Genomic DNA, 20258 nt, shown 5'->3' on the forward strand with positions numbered 1-20258 from the left:
CTATAATTTTTGTTCAGTATTGCGTGCTGTGTTGATGTTTCTGAATGTTTATTCAAGGTGTTTCTTGAATCTGGTATAACTGGTAAAGATTCTTTTAATATTATTATTCTGCTTACTTACCGGCTTCTCTTGGTAGTCGCGAATGTATGGTTCAAACTAATTGAACACCATTCCGGTTAGATAGATAGACGTGAAGAAGATCTTATCATTTTTATTTTTAAGCTTTTCTTTATTTATATTAAAATATAAGTTTAACTGAGTCAAGAAAGCTTTAAACCTTAATTAATTACTATTAAATGGCTCTGGTGGTTGGACCTTGACAGATTTAACTGCCAAGCAATTTTCAAGTAACTGGTTTCGTTGTTCCAAGGCAGTGATACTTTCTTATAACTGATTAACTATATTTATTAATTTCTATATTATTAGATTCTGCTATTATTCTTCTTCTTGGGCACTGGAGCCCTGCTGCGGAGTGTGTGGCGAGCTTGAGGTAGTTAATATAATAAATAATTATAATGGCGAATACTTGTACTGACTGGTATTTAATATATTAAATTCTAGAATTGCTTCTCTGTCCCAGTTAGCTTAGCCCCGTTGATATACATACCGCCGAATTATATCGAAGGAGGTATCGACTGATGATTATCTGGAAGATAATTTAGTTATAGATAATAAAAGAGAAGTAAGGCCGAATAGTACCGCGCAGTTATTTATAAGTAAGTGCGGATGAGTGTTCTGTAACTAAGCTTTCAAATATATGGTTACTTAAAGATAGTTGTATTGAGCATAAAGAACAGAACTAATTAAGTATATGAAAGAGTGTTCTTATATATTTTATTCTCTGTATACTATATCATATACCATCGGGTCTGTCGTGTACCAGTATAGTAGTTGTAGACCATGATGGTATGTTGTATACCATGTGTTGGTTCATATACCGTAGTCACGTGGTGCGAGGCCGTTTCGGGCATCGTATTGGCAATCCGTAATTGTACTAAATAACAGTTTGGTTTTGCCTGAGCGCTGCCCTTATCGGTGCTTTCTGCCTGGTGAGTCCGCCTTACTAGCAGGTTAACTAGCAGGGGTCCGTAACAATATTATTATAAGTTTTTTTTATATAAAACTGATCCAGCTTGGCTTTCTCTAGTTATTATTATTCAGAATTAATTAATTAATAATTTTTAAAAGTTTAGTTTAGGCTGTTCTGTTTTAGCTGTTTTAATATTACTAAATATATATTAGAGAAATACTGGCAGTCTTGCTGGATAGCTGGCTGTATATAGTATTAATTAAAGAAAGAAATAAGTAGCTGTAATATTTAATATTATATAAAAGCTGATTAAATATATCTTATTTAGTATATCTAGACTAGAATATTAAACATGAGAAGAGAAAGAAGAAAGTATAGAAAAATATATATAAAAAATAAAGATAAGTAAATAAAGTAAAATAAATAAAGCAAACAGAGCTATGTTATGTGATCCAGTCACGTGCCTCTGAACACTGCTTGCCATCACAGGGTCCGTAACACTAGCTACTGTCCTGCTTTGAACTGATTGCTGGCTCCCTGCAAGAGCTGGAAAGCCAGCGAGGTACGAAGTAGGGGGGGGGGAAGGTCACATGACCGACTTTGGTCATGTGACTCGCTTCTTCCCGCCCGAGTCGCGCCTGTGCCTCTAATAATCTTGATATTAAATGCTGCAGCACACACTTGCTTAAAAGGAAGTTAATCTTAATTAAAAACCTCACAGGTAAGCTCTAGACTTTTATCTCTAGAAAAATCCTCTATATATCTAAATAGCTTCGAATTCAATCAAATTAAGCAAGGTTGAATATTGCGTGTTGTGGAGGTTTACAGTGGTGAGGGTCACCGGCGGTTCATTGTCCCGGCAGTTCGTTGTCCGATTACGTTACATCAAGAGACACAGGCCTTACCAATCAGTGAAAGCCGGCAGAAACTCCAAGTAGAGCGGTCAGCTCGGCGGTGGGATTAGAAGATGGCACTAGTTATTTGATTTACAGTCTATCCTCTCATCTTCAACTACCACCGCCTTCCCGTCAACCCAGAAAAAGCAATGGCCAGAAACAAAAATACCCCGCAGGTCAAGCGACGACAATGGACTGCTCAGCTTTATTCAGACCATACAAGCCAGCCTGCAGCTCTACTGGTCTATAAAGCAACCACACCAGAACCTGAGGCGATACATCCAGCCTTCGCAATTCAGGTCTATACGACTGTTGCCCTCGATCAAGAGAATGATCTCATTGCTATATGCCGATACTTATCCCGTGAGATCTCAACATCACCCTGGCCGTCATTTGAGATTTATTGTAACCCACAAACCGATGTATTCGCCTGCGTGGAGCATCAACGACGTGAGATCTTCCACCGCAAGGATATCTCACCATCTCAAGATAATATTCTCTTCCCTGGAATTGCCAAAGTCGTCCTCAGCAGAGAAGATCGGCACTTCCAGGGAGTCATATTAGTAATTACCTCCTACAGTTTCCGCGATTATCTGCAATACCCTGATTATGAGGCCGAAACCGGACCTTTATTCGTCAGCTTCGATCGCTGTTTTCCGCACCAGGCTCGCGTTGACCTGCCTTCACCCAAGCATGATGACGACGAGGATGGGGATGAGAAAATCTGGCCGGAACGGGAGGAACTTGTAGTCCGCAAGTGCCGGGATATCTACCATATCCGTCGAGAATTAGCCTCCCTTCACATCCAAAGCCAGCGCGACGATGTGATTGAGGATTATGTGTATGATTACGGCTTGGGTGAGAATGAGGGCGACCCTAACCAGTTGGTTGAAGCGCCTAGGCCGGAGGTTATAGAGGCATGGCAGCGCAGAGCTGACTCACTGCCTGAGGAGATTGTTATAATCCAGCCATCCTCCGACAAGGGAGCTGTTATCCTGACATCGGGTGCTGTGCCTATCCTGGAGCCAGAACTCAGATATATTATATATATCACATTCACCCACAGCAACGAAAATCCCTTGACGTTGCAGATGATTGGGCGCGCTTTTACTGCCGCGATCCTGCAAAGTCTCCCTGAAGGAAAAACAGTACACTTTGAATTTCATTCGGCCCCCAACCGATCATTAGGCGCGATTTTGTCGTCACATCGAGAGTTAATAAAATCGCGACCCGAGATGGGGGTAGCTGTTTCCCAGCCCGCTTTAGGACAAAGTGCCCGCAAGTTTCCACAAAAGGGATACAATCGCGAAAACCCCAGGCACAGGGAACCTTACCAGACTTTTTTTGTGGTTCTTGACCGCCCGGACTTTCTAACTGGGCCAGGGGTGTTATTTTTCTTGACTGATGGAGATGAGATTACCGTTGAGGCGATGCAGACCGTCTACAGATTATATATGGAATGGGACCAACCTGGCGATTATGAGATGTTTCGGGTTTGGCGCAGTGTGGGAATCCACGAGGCGGCACAGAGGCTCGCAATGATTTATTGATCTTGATCTGATGAGGTTCCTGTAGTCATTATTGCACCATCTATTGTAGTCCTTGATCCGGATTTTTGAGCCGCAAGTCTCAAATTGGTTCGCACCCGGTGGTACGACTTTGTTTATACATGCATAAATACAGACATCGATACACGCCTCAGATGAGAAGTCTCGTTCCAATATTATACCGTCTGATTAGACCCCCAAGGCTCCTAAGCCGTTGTTACCCCACATGCCGTATCTACTGCTCGTTGTGATGGCGCTGTTGGCCGTTCCTGGAAGTGGGGTGGTCGCAAAGTTGGCAGCCCGGGGGAAGCGCATTCGGCTGGTGCTCGCCAGCCCACTGGAACCCATGTATGCTGCGAGGAACTTTGATGCCAGCCTATCAGACCCTGTCGTGTAGGATTGTAACCTCGTCTTTCCTGAGTCCAACCACGGACCAATGTTTTTCTCGATTTTTGCCAAATGGTTGTCAATCCAGAAGCACCAGGCAGTTCTCAGCCCCCAGCTGGTCACCCCGGCCGGTCTGGCGGGCCCGTTCATGGCTGTACCTGGCGCTGCATTGGCATAAGCCGAGCCCCAAAAGTTTTCGTCGAAGGCGTTACAGGCGGCCTCAATCGAATTCGATGTTACCATCCAGGCTGACGTGATGTAAGGGACCTGTAAGTAATTGAAGACACTTGCGCTCTTTTGATGGAAGTTAGCTTGACTAAAATCGCATCGAGATTCTAAAGGGGCTTATATACCGTTTGGATCACCTTTGCTGTATCTTTGGCTTTATCGGCCACTTTTTTCCAATTGGGCAGCCTGCCGCCAACCCACACGCCTTTGGCACCATTCGTACTGTCATACAACAATGCCATTAACTCGGGGTGATTAATTCCTCCTACTAGAGTGCCAGTATTCGTGATGAAGTTACTTGGCTCTGTGTCTTGGGCATCAAGGGGGAATTCAAACCCTCCGATGTCCACACCCGCTGCGTTATAACATCAGCATATGTTACAGTCCGGATTTAGCGATTTCTGAAGTTGCATCTCGCTTTGTGGAACCTCGTGTTTTGGCTACTTGAAAGGAATCCGAGGCAGCAAAGATCATGGGATCAACACTTACAGCCAAAAACATATTCACACCATACTGCGTCGGCCTGCTGCCAGCCGGGAATGAAGTCGAGAACTCCAATACCACCGTAACGGCTCTGATACCCGGTGTTGCACAGCCATTCTAGGAAGTCAGATATAAGCTGAACCTCAAAGATATGATCGTTGGCGAAATTTCGACTGATGGGCACCTTATTCACGGTAGGATTACCGTTGTCCTTGTTGAACTTGACTATAGTCGGATCGCATGCATTCGTTACCGTGTCCCGGGGCATGTACCACTGGAAGGAGGATCTTTTGTTAGAAACTCGAAAGTACTAGTGCCATGCGGGACCGGCCCAGATTGGATTCATGAGAAATTTGGAATTTGGAAGCTGGGCAGGGCAATCTCTCTTTACCTTGGAAATGGAACTGATACTCGCGAGATTAGAAGCAGAGCAGGCAGGATAGTCGGCGTAGTCGAAGGTACCGGCCCACGATAGGGTCATGGATTTTGGAGTAATAGCTCTCTTGGAGATACTTGTATCTGTACAGACACCATCGCTTAAGGGTATCCATGGGCAGGAGTCTTCCTCCATCTCCACTACGTCCCGGATTTTGAGGCTGCCGGAGGAGGCGCTTCCGTATGAATCGCATGCCAAGCATCCGGTCACATTCTCTCCAGGACACGAGAGCGAGCTTTCCGGAACTGTGATTATTGGACCTATGCTGAAAGTGTCACGTTGTTTCAGCCTGAGTGCTTCCTCGCGCACGGAATCTCCACTTCCCAGGAAATCACCATGTTCATAGGGCGAGGACGACAAAGGATCAGTAACGGAAGTAGACTGGTTGTCAAATTCCTCTGAATCCACCGAATGCTTCGCAGAAGTGCTCGCGCCAGCACATGTCTCCGGGGTAATCTGCTTGCGAGGAACACTGGCAATAGGCACCTGCATGGTCCCACCCCAGTTGTAAAGACTAGGAGCAGTGAGCTGTCCATAGACATTGGCTCCCGCATCAATCCCATAACTAAAGGGACAGGAATTATCTGAGGCTGTCGACAAGGATGCCTCTGCGTGGAAGATGACATAGCCGTCCAAGACCAGGTCCACGCTGCAGTCAGAGACATCCCACCGGGAATCAAATACAATACCGAAAGAGACCTTGGGCTTCAGGTGAAGCGCGAGCTCTCCACTTGCACTCACTGAAGCCTCGATGGAAGGAACACCGAGAGTCTGGGTACCGTCATAGTTTGGCGAATCAAGGGCAGCCACCGGGTACTTATCGGTCTGCGGATACGTTTGCTGTATATCCCAGGAAACAATGTTCACCTCGGCTTCCAGGTGCGCAGACAGCGTGACAGCCGCATCGGCAGAGGCATAGACTGCCAAGTTAGGTCCAATGGTCACGACTCCTTTGTCAACATTTTTTGATTAGCTTCCAAACTGAACTGCAGCCGGCTAATAGGGAGGTTAGATGTACCTGGGACTTTGAAAGTGGCCCCTGGGAAGTTGTCAAGTCCAATAAGTTTGATGTCCCCGGAATTCCAATTCACGGAAGCCACAGCATCCACTGCAAACTGCGCCGTAACTTTGCCCTTGTTCTTGAAATAGAGATATGAGTTGCTGAGATCCAGAGGGGATCCCAGGGTCACTATGATTGTGATACCGAAGGATGTATGGACTTGCACATTGGCTTCAAGAGTTGCACGAATACTGGCTTGTACCTTCAAACGGCAAAGGTTAGCACCCTATAACATCACTAAACAAAAGAAGAAGGAGACTGAACGCACTGAAGCCGGACCCACAGGACAAGGCCCGTATTGCTCATCAACCAAGATAATCTGGACAGTCTCATCAACGTGATGATTTAACTCCACCGTCGCCTCGGCTTGTCCAACGCCAACCAAATTGGCTAGCCATGTGATGACATCAGATCCGAACCATCTTCGATGCAGGTCTTCTCGAGCTACACCTCCATTGTGGTATGCGTCTCGCCATTCCTCTTCCAGCCAGCGCTTCCGATTCTTCCTGAGCTGTTTGAGCTCGCGTTTTCTTTTCCTCGTCTGCCCTGGCCTGTCTACCACTGCATCCCAGTATCCTTCCTCATTGCTGAAATCAATCCGCATCTGACTATCGCCATAAGACCGGGGCACACGACGGAAATCATAGTCAAAGTTCAGACTGTACACCCGAGTATTTTTGAGATCGGATCGCTTCTGTAAGTGATTCGGCAACTCCTGATTGTGAGCTAATTCCATGGACTTCGCCACTGCATACTTTCCTGGTCCACACCCGGCTGGCATTTGTAAGATTGTGCCCGGTACTCCATCGCCTAGATGAATATCATCACATCTACTCCCGGGGCCTGAGTCGGTGCAAACCACACGAACTGTATGTTCATCCTCACTCTCGGAGACTGGACAATCAAATACTTCCCATGGGGCACCATCTCTTTTATCCAAGTTTACCGATACTTCGTTCGGTGCGGTAACCACAACAAATCCGAACGCAGCGTCCTGCAGTAGTTTGCGTAAAGCAGAGTTAGTGATATGAATTACCGTGGTGTGTGGGAGATAGAAATCTGTGCTTCTACTTACGTTGGGATCATCCTCTCCTTTTGCTTTGCCAGTTCCCCACGTGTCATCAACTTCAAGATTAAACGATGGGTCTGCGACGTTGGCTGGTGGAGGATCTGGGAATAGGTATTCAAGGGGAACAGGCAAGAACAGACTCTCACCACTTTGCGGCGTGCAGCAAAACGCCCGCTGTCGTCCATCCCTTCCTTGAGTTAACATCTAGATTCCTGGGTTGAGCAGACTGTACACTTACATTGGTGCGCAGGTCTCTCCCTCACCAAAATAGCTGGTTGTCAATTCCACATCGATACCGGTGTTGCAATGATTGTCATCGCAGCTGTATAGTCCCTTGCCTGTCGTTCCCTGTGACGCGAAAAGTAAGACTTGACTCCTCCCATTCCAATCAGACCAAGGGGATAAGCAGCATCGGACAACTTACAGCCCAGTAACAGTCTTTCCAGTTGGTTGCCTCCTCCTTACCGCAGCAGTATTTCTTCTCGTTGTCGAGATCCAACAGGGCGAGAGCATCTTCGAGAGCTTGGCCGTACAGGCCTGCCAATGAGGTAAGGGGCGCGATGTCTTCCAAAAATGTACCAGCAAAAGTGAGCAGGGTTTGGTCTGACCTGCATTGGTCTTGCCAGCCACAATTGATCCCGACTCCATCCGCCACCTCGGGTATAGCACAGCAATAATATTGGCGACCTGATATACGCATCCGCGTAGTCAGTCAGCTTAGTTTTGCACAGATCGGCCCCCTTCGCCACTATGACTTACCGTCAATGCAGTGGCCGTTCCCACCGTTCTTACTTGAAGCCAGAGCGACTTCCCCTCCATGGCACTGCCCGTTACAGAGACCAGGTCCGCCCCGCCAAGTACAGCTACTGGGGTCCGGGGCGGATGAAAGAGGACAGCAGAGTTTCTGAGGCTTCTTCCCCCCTGAGGGGCATGAGACAGTGGTAATCTCGATGGTGCCGGGCGAACAGATCCCGCCACATTCCGTCGTTTCACAAGTCCCTGGATTCTGATTCCCCCAGTAACTCACGTCATCGCCGATGTCATTTTCAACCTTGATATCACTTGGGTAGAGAACTCCCCGTAAAGCATCGAGATTACGATCATCCTGATCCACAGACCATATTAGAAGGCCCCCCAGACCTTGAGAATTCGCGAATTCAATCTTCTGCTGGAATGTCTCTTGATCATCATAGGAACCCCACTGGTTCTCGTTCCAAGTGAAGTACTTTACTCCGGCTACCTTATCATACGTCGGAGTGATGTTGTAGGATGCCAATACATCGGTCATCTCACTGTACGATAGTGTACCCGAGTTTTTTGTGCACGCACCTTCAATAGCGCCTCCTTTGAATGGGCATCCAGGTTTTGTACATGACTTATCTGAAAGTTCAAACGTCCGTGAGTAAAATGCTAGACCCATGTTCACCTTCTCAGGCGAGACATTGTTTCGCCATAGGAGTTCCAATGCAGCCTCAATCTCTGTGAGATTTGTATGGGCAAGAACATGGTCGCCGATCGGGTTATCGGCATCCCACACGCCATGCAAGTCGTACGTCATGAAATTCACGAAGTCCGCAGCTTTTGCCATTTCACCAATGTCGAACCAACGAAGATACCTTTCAAATCCCTTGGACGTCAGACTTTATTTCATTTCTTGTCCCTTTTGGGCCATGATCGCTCGACAAACGGCCAGTAAGCCAGTCCAAGCCCAGGATAGAAACTCACCAGTAGGAAGTTGGGGCGGTAAAGGACAGGACAAAGGTCTCCGGTTGACTGTCAAAGGCAGCCCGGATCTCCTGCATTAGAAGAACGTAGTTGGCGCCGTCTTGATCCGAGTTGGCCTGGTTCGGCTGTCGGTCAGGGGCGCCGGGATACTCCCAGTCGATATCCACGGCATCGAAGCCATAATGACGCATAAAGGAAAGAAGATTGTTGATGAATGTCTTTCTGTTCGAGGCCTTAGATACAAGATCGCCAAAAACAGATTGTGTGGACGTCTTATTGTCGTTGAAGGTCCAGCCGCCTAATGAGATTCCGACGACCAAGTTACTATTCTTTGACTTCAGGGAAGTGAATTTGGTGAATGTCGAGGCATCTACGTCTGGCATAGGGCCAATCTCATAGGTGCCGGGAGAAATATAACCGAATGCATCTGTAATAGGTAGTGGAGGAACGGTTATTCTGATTGATCTGATTGGATGACTTGAATTCCACTCGACACTGATATCCGGGGGACATTAGAGGCGGACGACATACAATTCAAGTGAGTCAGGCTCTCAACTGGGATCTGCTGGATGTTCATTCCCATGCATTGTTTACCACTGGCCCACGATTCGTAGTAGCCCACAATTCGCTTTTGTGAGCTGCTGTTGGTCGCCCCCGAGCCCGGTTGGTTGCATCCATTCTGGCAGCCGGTTCCGCAGAAGTCATCCGTTGTGCCACAGAAGCCATATTGGCTGCAGCATACGTTCAGCGGACAGGTAGCATTGCCTGAGAGTGAGTCCTTTCCACACTCCGCGTGGGCATCACAGTTACTCCAGCACATGTCGTTCGGAGATTTTCCAGTCGTTCCGCAGTAAGTCTCACCGTAACCACAGAAGCCCGACTTCCCACAGCAAGCCCCGTTGCTACAGGGGGAGGTCTCATTGCAACTGTATGTATCATCTCGCCGGTATAAAGTGTGAGCACTCAATGAGTGGGAGTGTGAGTGGTGATGGTGGTGAGAACCTCCAGAGGAGGCATAGGCAACGATGATTGGAATCAGAAACGACAAGGTGCTCAAAACTAGGCAGCATATCCGGAGATGTGCCATCATTGCCACCATATGCTCAGCAAAAGGCAGGGAAACGCTGAAGATGATGACAATAAGACAGGGCTCAATTCCCCCCTCGAAGAGAAGTGATGAGGGAGGATCTTTTATTCCTCCGGGATAGCCGGAGGGGAATCACGATCCCAACATTTGTCCCTTATCCCCATGCAGTAGTACATCCCCATTAAGCCCTTCAAGGTCTAGTTTGTATAACCGAAATGAAGTTTGAAGTTTGAAGGTGGCGCTAGGTCTTGATTGGTTCACCGCGGTCCGGAACAGAGCGCGAATCCGGAACAACACGCGTTTTAAGGCAGTAATGTCCTGAATGATAGATTGTTCGTATATATATTATTTATTGGCTTTCTTGAATTTGAAGTTTTCTTGGTAAACATGAAACTGTGTGGAAATTTGATATCGTCTTTTTTTTTGATGTTGAAAATTTCAGTGGAAGCTCCGGATCCGTGTTCAGTTCTGGACCCTGGTCAAGCGCACTAGCATGACACTAACAAGTCAAGCCCGCGGTTGACCCTGCCCTAGTAACTTCAGTAGTCGCCCTATGGGATCACCTAAGAGATTTTCCCCTTAAACTAGTCGCAAATATGTGTCTCAGGCTAATATAACCTGCATGTACAAGTCGGATGTGCTTTTGAATTTAGTCCTTTGAGCCGTCGGCTGACCGAATTGCCTAACTCTCCTCGTTCGCTCTTTCTCATTCTCTGTGTCTCTCTCTGGATTTTCCCTCGGTCACCTGTCCGCATTCAAACGCTGCACTCCAACACTGCCCACATGGCGGCCATAAGCCTAGAGAAAAATTTTCTCAAATACTCTTTGACTATCCTCGGTATTCTCCAAGGGGGAACATCCTTTGTTCTGTTCCCCGCATCAAGCGTCGTCAATTACACTCAGTCATGCGGTGCAGCGCTGTCATTAAACGTCACTGCCTGTGGCGCTGTTGTTGCGGCCTTTTCTCCAAGCGAGACATACAGCGAAACGACATTGAAGTCATTCTGCACTGCCGAATGCAGCATTGCACTGGTGCAGTGGACACAGGCTGTTGACAGTGCTTGTGGTGGGGTGACGTATGTAGACGACGCTGGGACAACTCTACCTTTATCCTCCATTCCAAGCTCTTTATCATACAACTTCAACCAAACCTGCCTGACGAGCGGCGGCGAATACTGCAATATAGTCCTGGGGAATCTCACCGCATCACTGACTGAAAACTCCACCGGAACGGTCATCTGTGACGACTGCTATTTACTATCTTTGTACAAAGAGGCGCTATTCGAGTATGGGGATGGGCCACTGGTCCGTTCTAGCAGTCTGTTCCAAAGTTACACCTCGCAGTGTTCGTATACAGGTTACACCCTACCGCCGACTACCACCACTTCACTGTAAGTTGAGATTTCCTGCAACTCACATCCACCTTTGATCGGATAGCCAGGGGCTAAACCCTCCGTCCATGCTCTAGGTCATCATATACCGCCACCTCTCCTTCCGCAACAGCAACCATAGCCGGTTGTAGCGGGCTGTCTTATCCCATCCAGCCTGGGGACACGTGCACATCTATCAGTCTTTCCGAAGGAATCGGCACCACTTGGTTGCTAATAGATAATGATCTTCCTGCTTATTGTGCTGACTTCCCAGCTGACGGCACCCTTTGTCTGATCAATACATGTGAAGTATATACTGTACAGTCAGGAGATACTTGTGACAGTGTTGCTGCTGCATATAATCTAACCGTGGTCCAGCTGCAAGCGTATAATCCTAACATTGACAGCGGCTGCTATAACTTCAACCGGACTATTGGGTACCAAATATGCGTGAACGAGCCAGGACAAAAATATACCATCCCAACTACAACAGTTGGCGCGGCTACAGTCTTTTCCACGGCTGCCGCCGTGCCTACCGACATTGCTTCCAATACCACTCAGAATTGCGGTGAATATTATGTGGTTGCAGCTGGAGATGATTGCGATGTAATCACATTGGCCTTCGGTATTTCTCTCGCAGATTTCAGGGTACTCAATCCAGGAATAAATGTGAAGTAAGTCTCTCGAGCTTTTTCACTCAATGTCATAGGCTCCCATCAGAGCACTGATTCGAGCGGAACAGTTGTACCAATCTGGATGCGGAAGAGAGTTACTGCGTTGCTCCAGTAGGCAGCAGTAAGTTATGGCCCTTGACGCTATTGATCCATGAAGTTTGCAAATCATTGACCACGCACACACTATCTTTCACCCTAGTCGATAGCTACCCTAATGCCCCCGGATATACGGGTAGCTTTGTGGCCACCTACTCGACCATCGCGTATTCTGCACTTCCCGATGCAACGTATACGCCCATTTTCTCCCTAACTAGCTTGCCCCTGGCCCCATCAACACGAACGGGATGCTATATATACGCCGACGGGTCTGATCTCAAGTACAACATGACTGGAGTGAGCGACTGTCTCGCCGCCTCGGTTTTCTGGGCATTCAACCTCACCACGGACCTGCCCGTCTGGAATCCTTCCATCTTGAACACCACGGCGAATAATTGCACATTTGACTCCAGCTATAGATATTGTGTAATTGCAGACGGCCCCACCTCCACGGATAATATCATAACAGAGACATACACCTTGGCGAAGTACTCTTCCACTCCGACAAGTGAACCTTCAGCCTCAATCACACGCATGACCACGCCGGTCTTGTCGGCCACCGGGAGCCCAGTAAGCACCAGCCCCACGGCTACCACGGTCACCACCACCTCTTCTTCTTCGTCTTCCTCCACGGCAGTACCATCGCCAACCCAAGCCGAAAGTATCTCCCGCAACTGCAACCGTTACGCCGAGGCCCTCAGCGGCGATACCTGTACCCTTTTCGCGACCAACAACAACATCACCCCGGACGAACTGTACAACTGGAATTCCGTGCTAGGTGTCAATGGCGCAAGCTGCAGCACTGCCCTTCAGGCCAACGTTTGGTACTGCGTGGGGGTCGCGGTCCCGTCTCCCATCCTGGAAAACAACGCCATTCCCGGGAATTGCGACCTCTATGCCGCGGCTGTGATTGGGGAGTACTGCAGCGTGTTCGCGACGGAGCACGGTATCACAGCTGCGGAGCTATATGCGTGGAACCCGGTGCTTGGGACCGATGGCGCGGATTGCGGCACCGAGTTTCAGGCAAATGTGTATTATTGCATCGGTGTCAATGGAGAGGCGGCCTCGACGAGTTAGATGATAATGAAAACGGTAGAGTATAGCTCTCTAGAGCCCGCCGGTTGGGAAACTGTCACTGCCAGACTCAGGCGTCATGGGCGCGCGTGTATCGGAGTTGTAGGGCATGGAGAAAGAATGACGGGGTAATGGATATGCGAAAAGCGGTCGTGCCTCTGCAAGTTAGTACAATGGATATTACCAATTTATATGCTTCGGCTTTTTCTCTGCATCTGTTGTTGGGAACACGATTCCGGTCATCTCGGTTAAGCTGACGTGACTCTCAAGCCTCGCAAAGTACCACCCTAATCCACTGGGGATGGTGCACTGCATATGCGGCGGCATTAGAATATGAATAATTTATCCAGATTAGATTTATTGGCAATAGATATAGCAAAATTGGTTTTTAGAATACAGTATCTTTGTACTGTAGTTATCAGATAAAATAAAGATTCAAATATATAATAAAGAAACTATTTAGTTCCTATATTTCTGAGTTCTAAAATAACATTTTATTCTATTTTATACAATCCTAACCCACTGGGGGTGGTGCACCGCATATGCGGTGGCATTAGGGTGTAGTTGTGTTACAGACCCCTGCTAGTTAACTCACTAGCAACGGCGGACTTGTTAGGCAGAAAGCGTCGATACAGGCAGCGCTCGAGCACTGTAGGGGCTGAGCCGAGATTTTCTAATGTTCTCTATGCAGAATTCGAACATCGTGTCTGGTGCGTGATCCCCCTCTCCGTACAGTTTCACCGTGTTATCTGAGCCACGGGAGGATGCAAAAAAATAGGGTCCTACGCACTAACAAAACTTTGCCTTTCACCCGGCGTGGGTTTCGGGGAGCATGGCAGTAAATACCCACTTAATAAAAACCCGCCGGTAACCCGTCACGGGGCTGAGCAATATCTGTGAGCATTTTCGCATGTAAAACAGTCCTTAACTTGCTATTCCACCATGATTGCGCACACTGATACACCCAAACCAATATGTCAAGAGAACCTTCCCGCAGTCTCTGGTAGCATCCGGGTATTGGAAGCTAAAATGTTCGATTTATACGTTTGGCCTAGAGCTCAGTCGAAGTCGTGCGCTGTGCGGGGTCAAGGCCACGGTATGCAAGCACATCCGAATTTGGATTAGTGTAGTTCCTTGACTGGCCGATCTTCGCTGGGTTGGCGACCAATGTCTGTCATGGGCAATGAAATTGGCTTTTTACTATTTGATACTACGCAGATACTAAGTATCTATACGGGTCTGTATTGCCCCTGGACATCACATGGCATGCTCCTGGTCAACAACATTTCAAGATGCATCGACTGCTGTTATTTGGAATGGTTCTCGTTCGATCGGAATTGGCAGGCAGCAGCTGATGGTTAGAAATACCAATCAACCCTTTGTTTGGCACTTCGAAAGTTGGGTGACCAATACCGCAGCTCTGTCACTCAGACCACTGTCATAGAGGGGAGTGAGTCTACCGCCGTTGAGCATCGCTATCATGTGACAAGGTACACTGCCACCGGCCTTCCGACGAGCGACGACCGTAACATCCTGGGTACGCAGGATACCGAAGCAATATTCTCAGAGGCGGAGATTATTTTGGCATTCCCTCTCACAATAAATTCCAGACCTTTGATTAAGAAACGAGGAATATTTGCGTTTTTACCACTTTGCGAGTCGAGCTTTAAAGTGAGACCCATTTTCCGTTCAGTGCAATAGAAACGTCCTGATACAGACATCTACTAAATTAAAAGAAAAGTCCCTGATACATTCCGACATTAACACCAGCACAAACAGACAAAATGTCTCGACAACTTCGAGAAGGAACCTTTGCCTCTTACCACATATTACCTTAGTATTCGTGGATGCAGTGTTACAATTTTACGAAGACCCAGGGTTGTGCTACATATGGTCAAGTTTCCTGCCTTGCAAGAGAATGACGTCGGTAGCTTATAATCTCTACTGGCTCAGTCAGTCCGGGATTTGATTGCCGTTACGCCGGTTTGGAGGTCGAGACACGGCAACAGCCTTCGTGTGATAGATAGCGTTGCCTTTCTGCCTGACGACTTTAAGAATAGCGATGGCAATCCATTGCTGGACGACTCAAGCTTGGATCCGTTCCTATTCGCCGCCTACCCGGCCGCGCTAGAAGAAATTCTTGAAGAATACGGACTCATGATTCTGTCTTTTGACCTCGTCCTCAATATTCTGGAAAATGATCTTGCAAGATCGACGTCAATAGTCAAGTCGCATTTTACCAGTGCGGAGTTCCACTGCCGCATTTCGCAACTTCTGTTGGAGATTGAAGACGAGGACGCCGAAATGAGTACCTTGAAAGGGCTTGCCATTTTACCTTTACGAAATGCTGAATGGGTATCCGCTAACAGTGGAACCATATACTTACCAAAGACTAGAGAAATCGACATACCTGCTGACGTGGATATTCGCGTTTTGGATCTAGCGGTGTTGGCCAGTGAAGGCCGCAAAGCTTTGTTCGTGCACTTGGGCACTGTGGAGCCGTCGGTCAATGCAGTCCGATCCGCAATACTGGCGAATTACAGTCTCCCGTATAGAGAGATGTGTGGTGAATCGAAATCTCATCTTCGTTACCTATATCTGACTCACAAGCTACATCATTCTGAAGACGGCTATTGTGCCAATCGTGTCCACTGTGATAATGGCCATACGGTCAATCCACAGGAGAAAGAGATGTATCTGCCAAGTATTAATCCATATGGACCAGAGGGTCTTCTGGGCCGAACGGGGAACTCCCAGGGCATGAACATATTGCTCATGCACTCAACATATCTTGAGAACATTCTAGCAAGACCTCACTCAGCCCAGTTGTCGTGGCGCGAATGGCTAAGCACGTCTTTTGGGATTCGCGGTCGACTGAGTCTCGTTGCGTTAGATGGCAAATCTCTTTCAAACAGCTGGACGTATGTCGCGGGGTCCCGTCCTGGGAAACTTCTTAGACTGTTGGAGTATCTCAGAAGATATCAAAGGTCTGAACTGCGCCACGCTGCTGACATCATCATGGAGATTCGAAGCACGGATGCAACAAAACTTTGCAATATGGACCTGCCTGATAACTGCCGGCTTGACGAGACATATCTGCCTCTATCCAACCTCCAGAACCTTTGCTTACGCTTTATGGAGGAAGATGAACCCTTTCCCTTCCTTTACCTTGAAGAAGGACTTACAGATGAGAAAAATATACTCCAAGTGGACCTTTCTTCACAACGACTTCCCGGTCGGGAAGGATGACGACGTGGATTTCCTCCTCAGTATGCTAGTCTGGAATCAGAGCGCTAATCCTGATGGATCCTCCGTTCCCTCGTATGAGCGACTGTGGAACTTATATATTGCAATTGACGCGAGGTATCTTGCTTCCGAGAGCAGAGTGGCCGCCATGGACCGCATCAAGTAAGTTCAATGTTCCCGAATTCCCAGACTAGTTGCTCATATTCCACCCGAGGTCTTTTTTTTGAAAGACGGTAATTACATTTTCGCGCCCAAGCGTCAAGAGGGTGAGCCGTGTGATGCAGCATGGGCCGGTCTTGATCACTGTCTGTGGGAGGCACCACCAAATATGATTTCAAAATATTCTCAACATGTCTTTAAACAGATCCTCGAGGAAAATCAACTGGGACACCTTTCACGTTTCTTCGGAAACACGCTGGGCATTCCCAATGCTTCATGGTCAGACCTAATAGTAGAACTAGGAGAGCGGAGTCAGAATGACTGCGTCGACTTTGACGAGATTTACGCCATCTACCGGTGTCTCTCTGAACAGGAGATTTTCCACTTCGCTGATGATTTGCGGCAAGTGTCAACTTCGTTCTTAGATGAGGGAGGCTGCACCAGAAATTCTAATCTTCCATGAATAGACGCGAATACGAGGATAAAAGCCTGATTTTCGGTATGACAAACGACGAGCCCGGCTGGTACAGAATCTCCGAATGTTTATGGTCAAGTACTACAGGTATTCGTGGGAAGGTCACCCTAAATGACAACTATGAGGACCCGAAAGACATTTTCATTGATATCCTAGGGGTTAAAACACTTACCCTTCAGATGGTAGATGATGAGCTGTTGGAAACAAGCCGGAGATCAACAATCGGCGAGACAAAAAGCAAGGTATGGTTTTTCAATGCTCTTCTTCCGACAGAGAGGCATTGTGCCGATCCGGCTCCACTTTTGGAAAGACCAGTATTTCCCATTATCTACCCAGATGGAACAGAGGGGCTCTCATCTGCCGAGACGGAGTTCGCGATCCCTGACCGGGAACATCTGGCATCGCAATCCAGAGGTAGGACTAAAATGCTTGACGTCAGTCTGGAAGAAGTGCGTCGCCTGAAAGACTTTTTCGAGTGGACCGACCTAGCAAATCGCTACTTATCTGCGTCCATCAAGGAGTTAACTTCATTCTCTGGTGAGACAACATAACTCATCTCAACGCCACACCGAGACTTGAAAAGAAAGGCGCATGCCATTATCCGGTGAGGGTCATGAATCTCTTAGCCTGTACATCGCTCACATCTTTTGCCTATGTTAGGGTCGCGGCCACATTTAATAGCCCAAGATATCATGCCGATCCGTAGGGGCTTTACGAGTCACTTCGCACAGCTAGAATCGAAGCCACTGACGGAGATTACTCTATTCTGAGAATCTCTCAAGATGGTGTTGTGGTGGATGTTGAAGAATCAATTGCCAAATTACACGTCAGTGATGAACTATCTGGCCTTACTATTTATGTACCCAAAGACAGGAGGCCCAGGAACATTGTTTCTGGGATCTTTTGCCTAAACAATTGATCGACTGGCTCATGCGGGATCCCACCACACGAATCCCTGAAGAAGTCGAAAGCGATGCAGTGGTTGTCATTGCCATGATGTTGAGCATTGATCCTTCCGCTTGCGACCTAGTTTTGGAACGTCAGGGTATTATCGAGATTAACTTACCTAATGAAGATCCCTGCCGGGAGTATACTATAGTTTCGATCGGACGGGATGGAAGAAGAAAGTTAGATGAGGTGAAAACGGCACTGACAGCTTCTGTATCGCAAAGTAGGAAGTTGACGGGTACTTTTAAGTTTGGCGCTAGGCTTGTGATGTATGGACTATCTTTATTGTTAGGGAGATCAATTTGTAGTCACTGAGCCACCGAACGGCTTCACCGTTCTACGAATTGGTTTCAGCTAGTCCAGGCAACCAACAAGCCTGTCAGCATATAGCATAACGACATACAATTTCTTGTCATGAGATGTTATAACTCGACACCTACAGGCGCAAGACCTGCAAGGAACCATTTGCAGACGGGCCATTAATCACGCCAGACGCAAACTCCGTGCTCGGCATGGAGACGACGACCTTTAAGCTGCCGTGTTTAGACGATTTCTCAAACGCCTCGTACGCGTTCTCAATATCATCAAAGGCGAATCCTGAAGGGAATAAGTATTTAGCGCACGCCGATATACATACGTGGAAAAGTGTAAAGAGCGGGAAGCGTACGATGTGTGACCAGGAAACTCGGGTCGATGTGCCCTCCCTCCACCATCTGCAGCAGATCGAGTGTTGACACAGCGTCAATGAGTCGTGTCCGTAAGCCTAGCGAACATCAGTAAAGGCAGTGGTGAGCGAAATAACGCGAGGAGGACTTACAGATATTGCGATGCCACAGCTTCTCCAGGCGCAGCTCGCACGAACACCCAAAGACCCCGAGCGAGGCAATCGTGCCACCGGGGCCAACAAGCCCCTGCGCCATCTCAAACGACTCAGCATTTCCCACAGCCTCAATAACAACATCGAATCCCCTGACACCCACAGAGACTGCCACAGCGTCCTCAACTACCTTTTGCACGCCGCCCGCATCTAGAACACTAAACGCATGGTCCGCACCCATGGCTCTTGCCATCTCAATCCTCTTCATCCCGCGCCCAATAACAACCGCAACACTCGGCCCAAACATCCTCCTGCTCATCTGCAAACACATCAGCCCGATCGGCCCGGTCCCGATAATGGCAACGCTAGACCCCGGTGTGATCTCCCCGTTCAAAATCCCACACTCATACGCCGTCGGCACTGTGTCGGACAGCGTCACCGCCACGCTCTCATCAATCGCTGCAGGGAGCGCATGCAGTGAGAACGCCGCGTGCGGAACTCGCACAAATTCCGCCTGCGTGCCGTCAATCGTGTTCCCCAGTATCCAGCCGCCGTCGGCGCATTGTGACGGCATCCGTCGCTGCCGGCAATAGTGGCACGTCCCGCATGAGGTGATGCAGGATATGAGGACTTTCTGGCCGACAGAGAAATTGCGCACGGCAACACCGAGGGAGTCGATAATTCCAACACCTTCGTGGCCGAGGATTCGGCCTGGCTTTGCGGTCGCGACGTCGCCGGCCAGGATGTGCAGGTCTGTGCCGCAGATTGTTGTGTGCAGGATGCGGATTACGGCGTCGGTGGGGTGTAGGAGGGTTGGTTTGGGCCGCTCCTCGATGGAAATTTGGTTCGGGGCTTTGTAGATGACAGCTTTCATTATGCTGGTTGGCGGTAGACAGTAGAACTTGTAGCAGAGAAAGTGATCCGGGTAGAAGGGAAGAACCTAGTTGGGGATTAAAGATATAGCTAAGACAAGAGAGCCGAGCTAGGGGTGTATTTATGCACCGACGGTCCGCGGGGAAATAAACAATCGGCTAAAATGTACAACTTTGGCGGAACGATCCACGTGAGACAAGGCAGCTGAAGGAAATGAGGCCAGTGGTAACAGGCCTGCTTGGCTCTGCAGACAAGGGAGGGGTCGAGGGCATGACAGATATGGTTGAATGCAGTCATGCAGTGTCCTCTTTGGCGGAAAGTCTGGGAATATGCATGAGAGTGGGACGCAAGGAGCCTGTCATGCCTTAGGCTCTACCCTTTTTTTTTTCCTATCACAGTTAGCTGTTTGATATTGGTTCAACCTGTGAATGATCCCAACCTGAGGGCTACGATTCTTACAGATTAACATATCCTTAAAACCCTGAAATCAGGCTATGGTTCCTGGGAAGCTAACGGTCAAAAGCCAGGAAATTCCTATCATGAAGAGATGACCTGTGTTATGTAGGCCTAGGAGTAGT

The 20258-nt window shown here is 48.2% G+C and overlaps 6 protein-coding genes across 6 annotated transcripts; 4 read left to right on the forward strand and 2 right to left on the reverse strand.

The window, feature by feature from the left end:
• The first annotated feature begins 2049 nt into the window (after positions 1–2049).
• BDQ94DRAFT_140053 (uncharacterized protein) lies at positions 2050–3821 on the forward strand. The gene has a single exon (XM_026765547.1). It carries the CDS (start codon positions 2076–2078, stop codon positions 3474–3476), a length of 1401 nt encoding a protein of 466 aa, XP_026627999.1. The 5' UTR covers positions 2050–2075; the 3' UTR covers positions 3477–3821.
• On the reverse strand, positions 3663–9681 carry BDQ94DRAFT_168666 (uncharacterized protein; the record flags this gene model as incomplete). Its single annotated transcript, XM_026771121.1, has 12 exons — positions 3663–4154; positions 4214–4443; positions 4578–4845; positions 4963–5957; positions 6026–6269; positions 6336–7061; positions 7143–7323; positions 7375–7484; positions 7561–7823; positions 7896–8752; positions 8862–9288; positions 9393–9681. 12 exons carry the CDS (start codon positions 9679–9681, stop codon positions 3663–3665), a joined length of 5082 nt encoding a protein of 1693 aa, XP_026628000.1.
• A 1050-nt stretch (positions 9682–10731) lies between these two features.
• On the forward strand, positions 10732–13165 carry BDQ94DRAFT_168667 (LysM peptidoglycan-binding domain-containing protein; the record flags this gene model as incomplete). Its single annotated transcript, XM_026771122.1, has 4 exons — positions 10732–11339; positions 11726–11992; positions 12061–12113; positions 12192–13165. 4 exons carry the CDS (start codon positions 10732–10734, stop codon positions 13163–13165), a joined length of 1902 nt encoding a protein of 633 aa, XP_026628001.1.
• Positions 13166–14104: 939 nt separating this feature from the next.
• Positions 14105–16411, forward strand: BDQ94DRAFT_168668 (uncharacterized protein; the record flags this gene model as incomplete). The annotated part of the gene is made up of 2 exons (XM_026771123.1): positions 14105–14258; positions 15120–16411. The coding sequence occupies 2 exons, from the start codon at positions 14105–14107 to the stop codon at positions 16409–16411; spliced, it is 1446 nt and encodes a 481-aa protein (XP_026628002.1).
• Positions 16412–16736: 325 nt separating this feature from the next.
• BDQ94DRAFT_168669 (uncharacterized protein) lies at positions 16737–17593 on the forward strand (the record flags this gene model as incomplete). Its single annotated transcript, XM_026771124.1, has 2 exons — positions 16737–16975; positions 17035–17593. The coding sequence occupies 2 exons, from the start codon at positions 16737–16739 to the stop codon at positions 17591–17593; spliced, it is 798 nt and encodes a 265-aa protein (XP_026628003.1).
• Positions 17594–18407: 814 nt separating this feature from the next.
• BDQ94DRAFT_177104 (putative zinc-containing alcohol dehydrogenase) lies at positions 18408–19681 on the reverse strand (the record flags this gene model as incomplete). The annotated part of the gene is made up of 3 exons (XM_026772821.1): positions 18408–18587; positions 18658–18753; positions 18808–19681. The coding sequence occupies 3 exons, from the start codon at positions 19679–19681 to the stop codon at positions 18427–18429; spliced, it is 1131 nt and encodes a 376-aa protein (XP_026628004.1). The 3' UTR covers positions 18408–18426.
• Between the last annotated feature and the right edge of the window lie 577 nt (positions 19682–20258).

The sequence above is a fragment of the Aspergillus welwitschiae genome (assembly GCF_003344945.1).
Source record: "Aspergillus welwitschiae strain CBS 139.54b unplaced genomic scaffold BDQ94scaffold_10, whole genome shotgun sequence".
NCBI lineage: Eukaryota > Fungi > Ascomycota > Eurotiomycetes > Eurotiales > Aspergillaceae > Aspergillus > Aspergillus welwitschiae.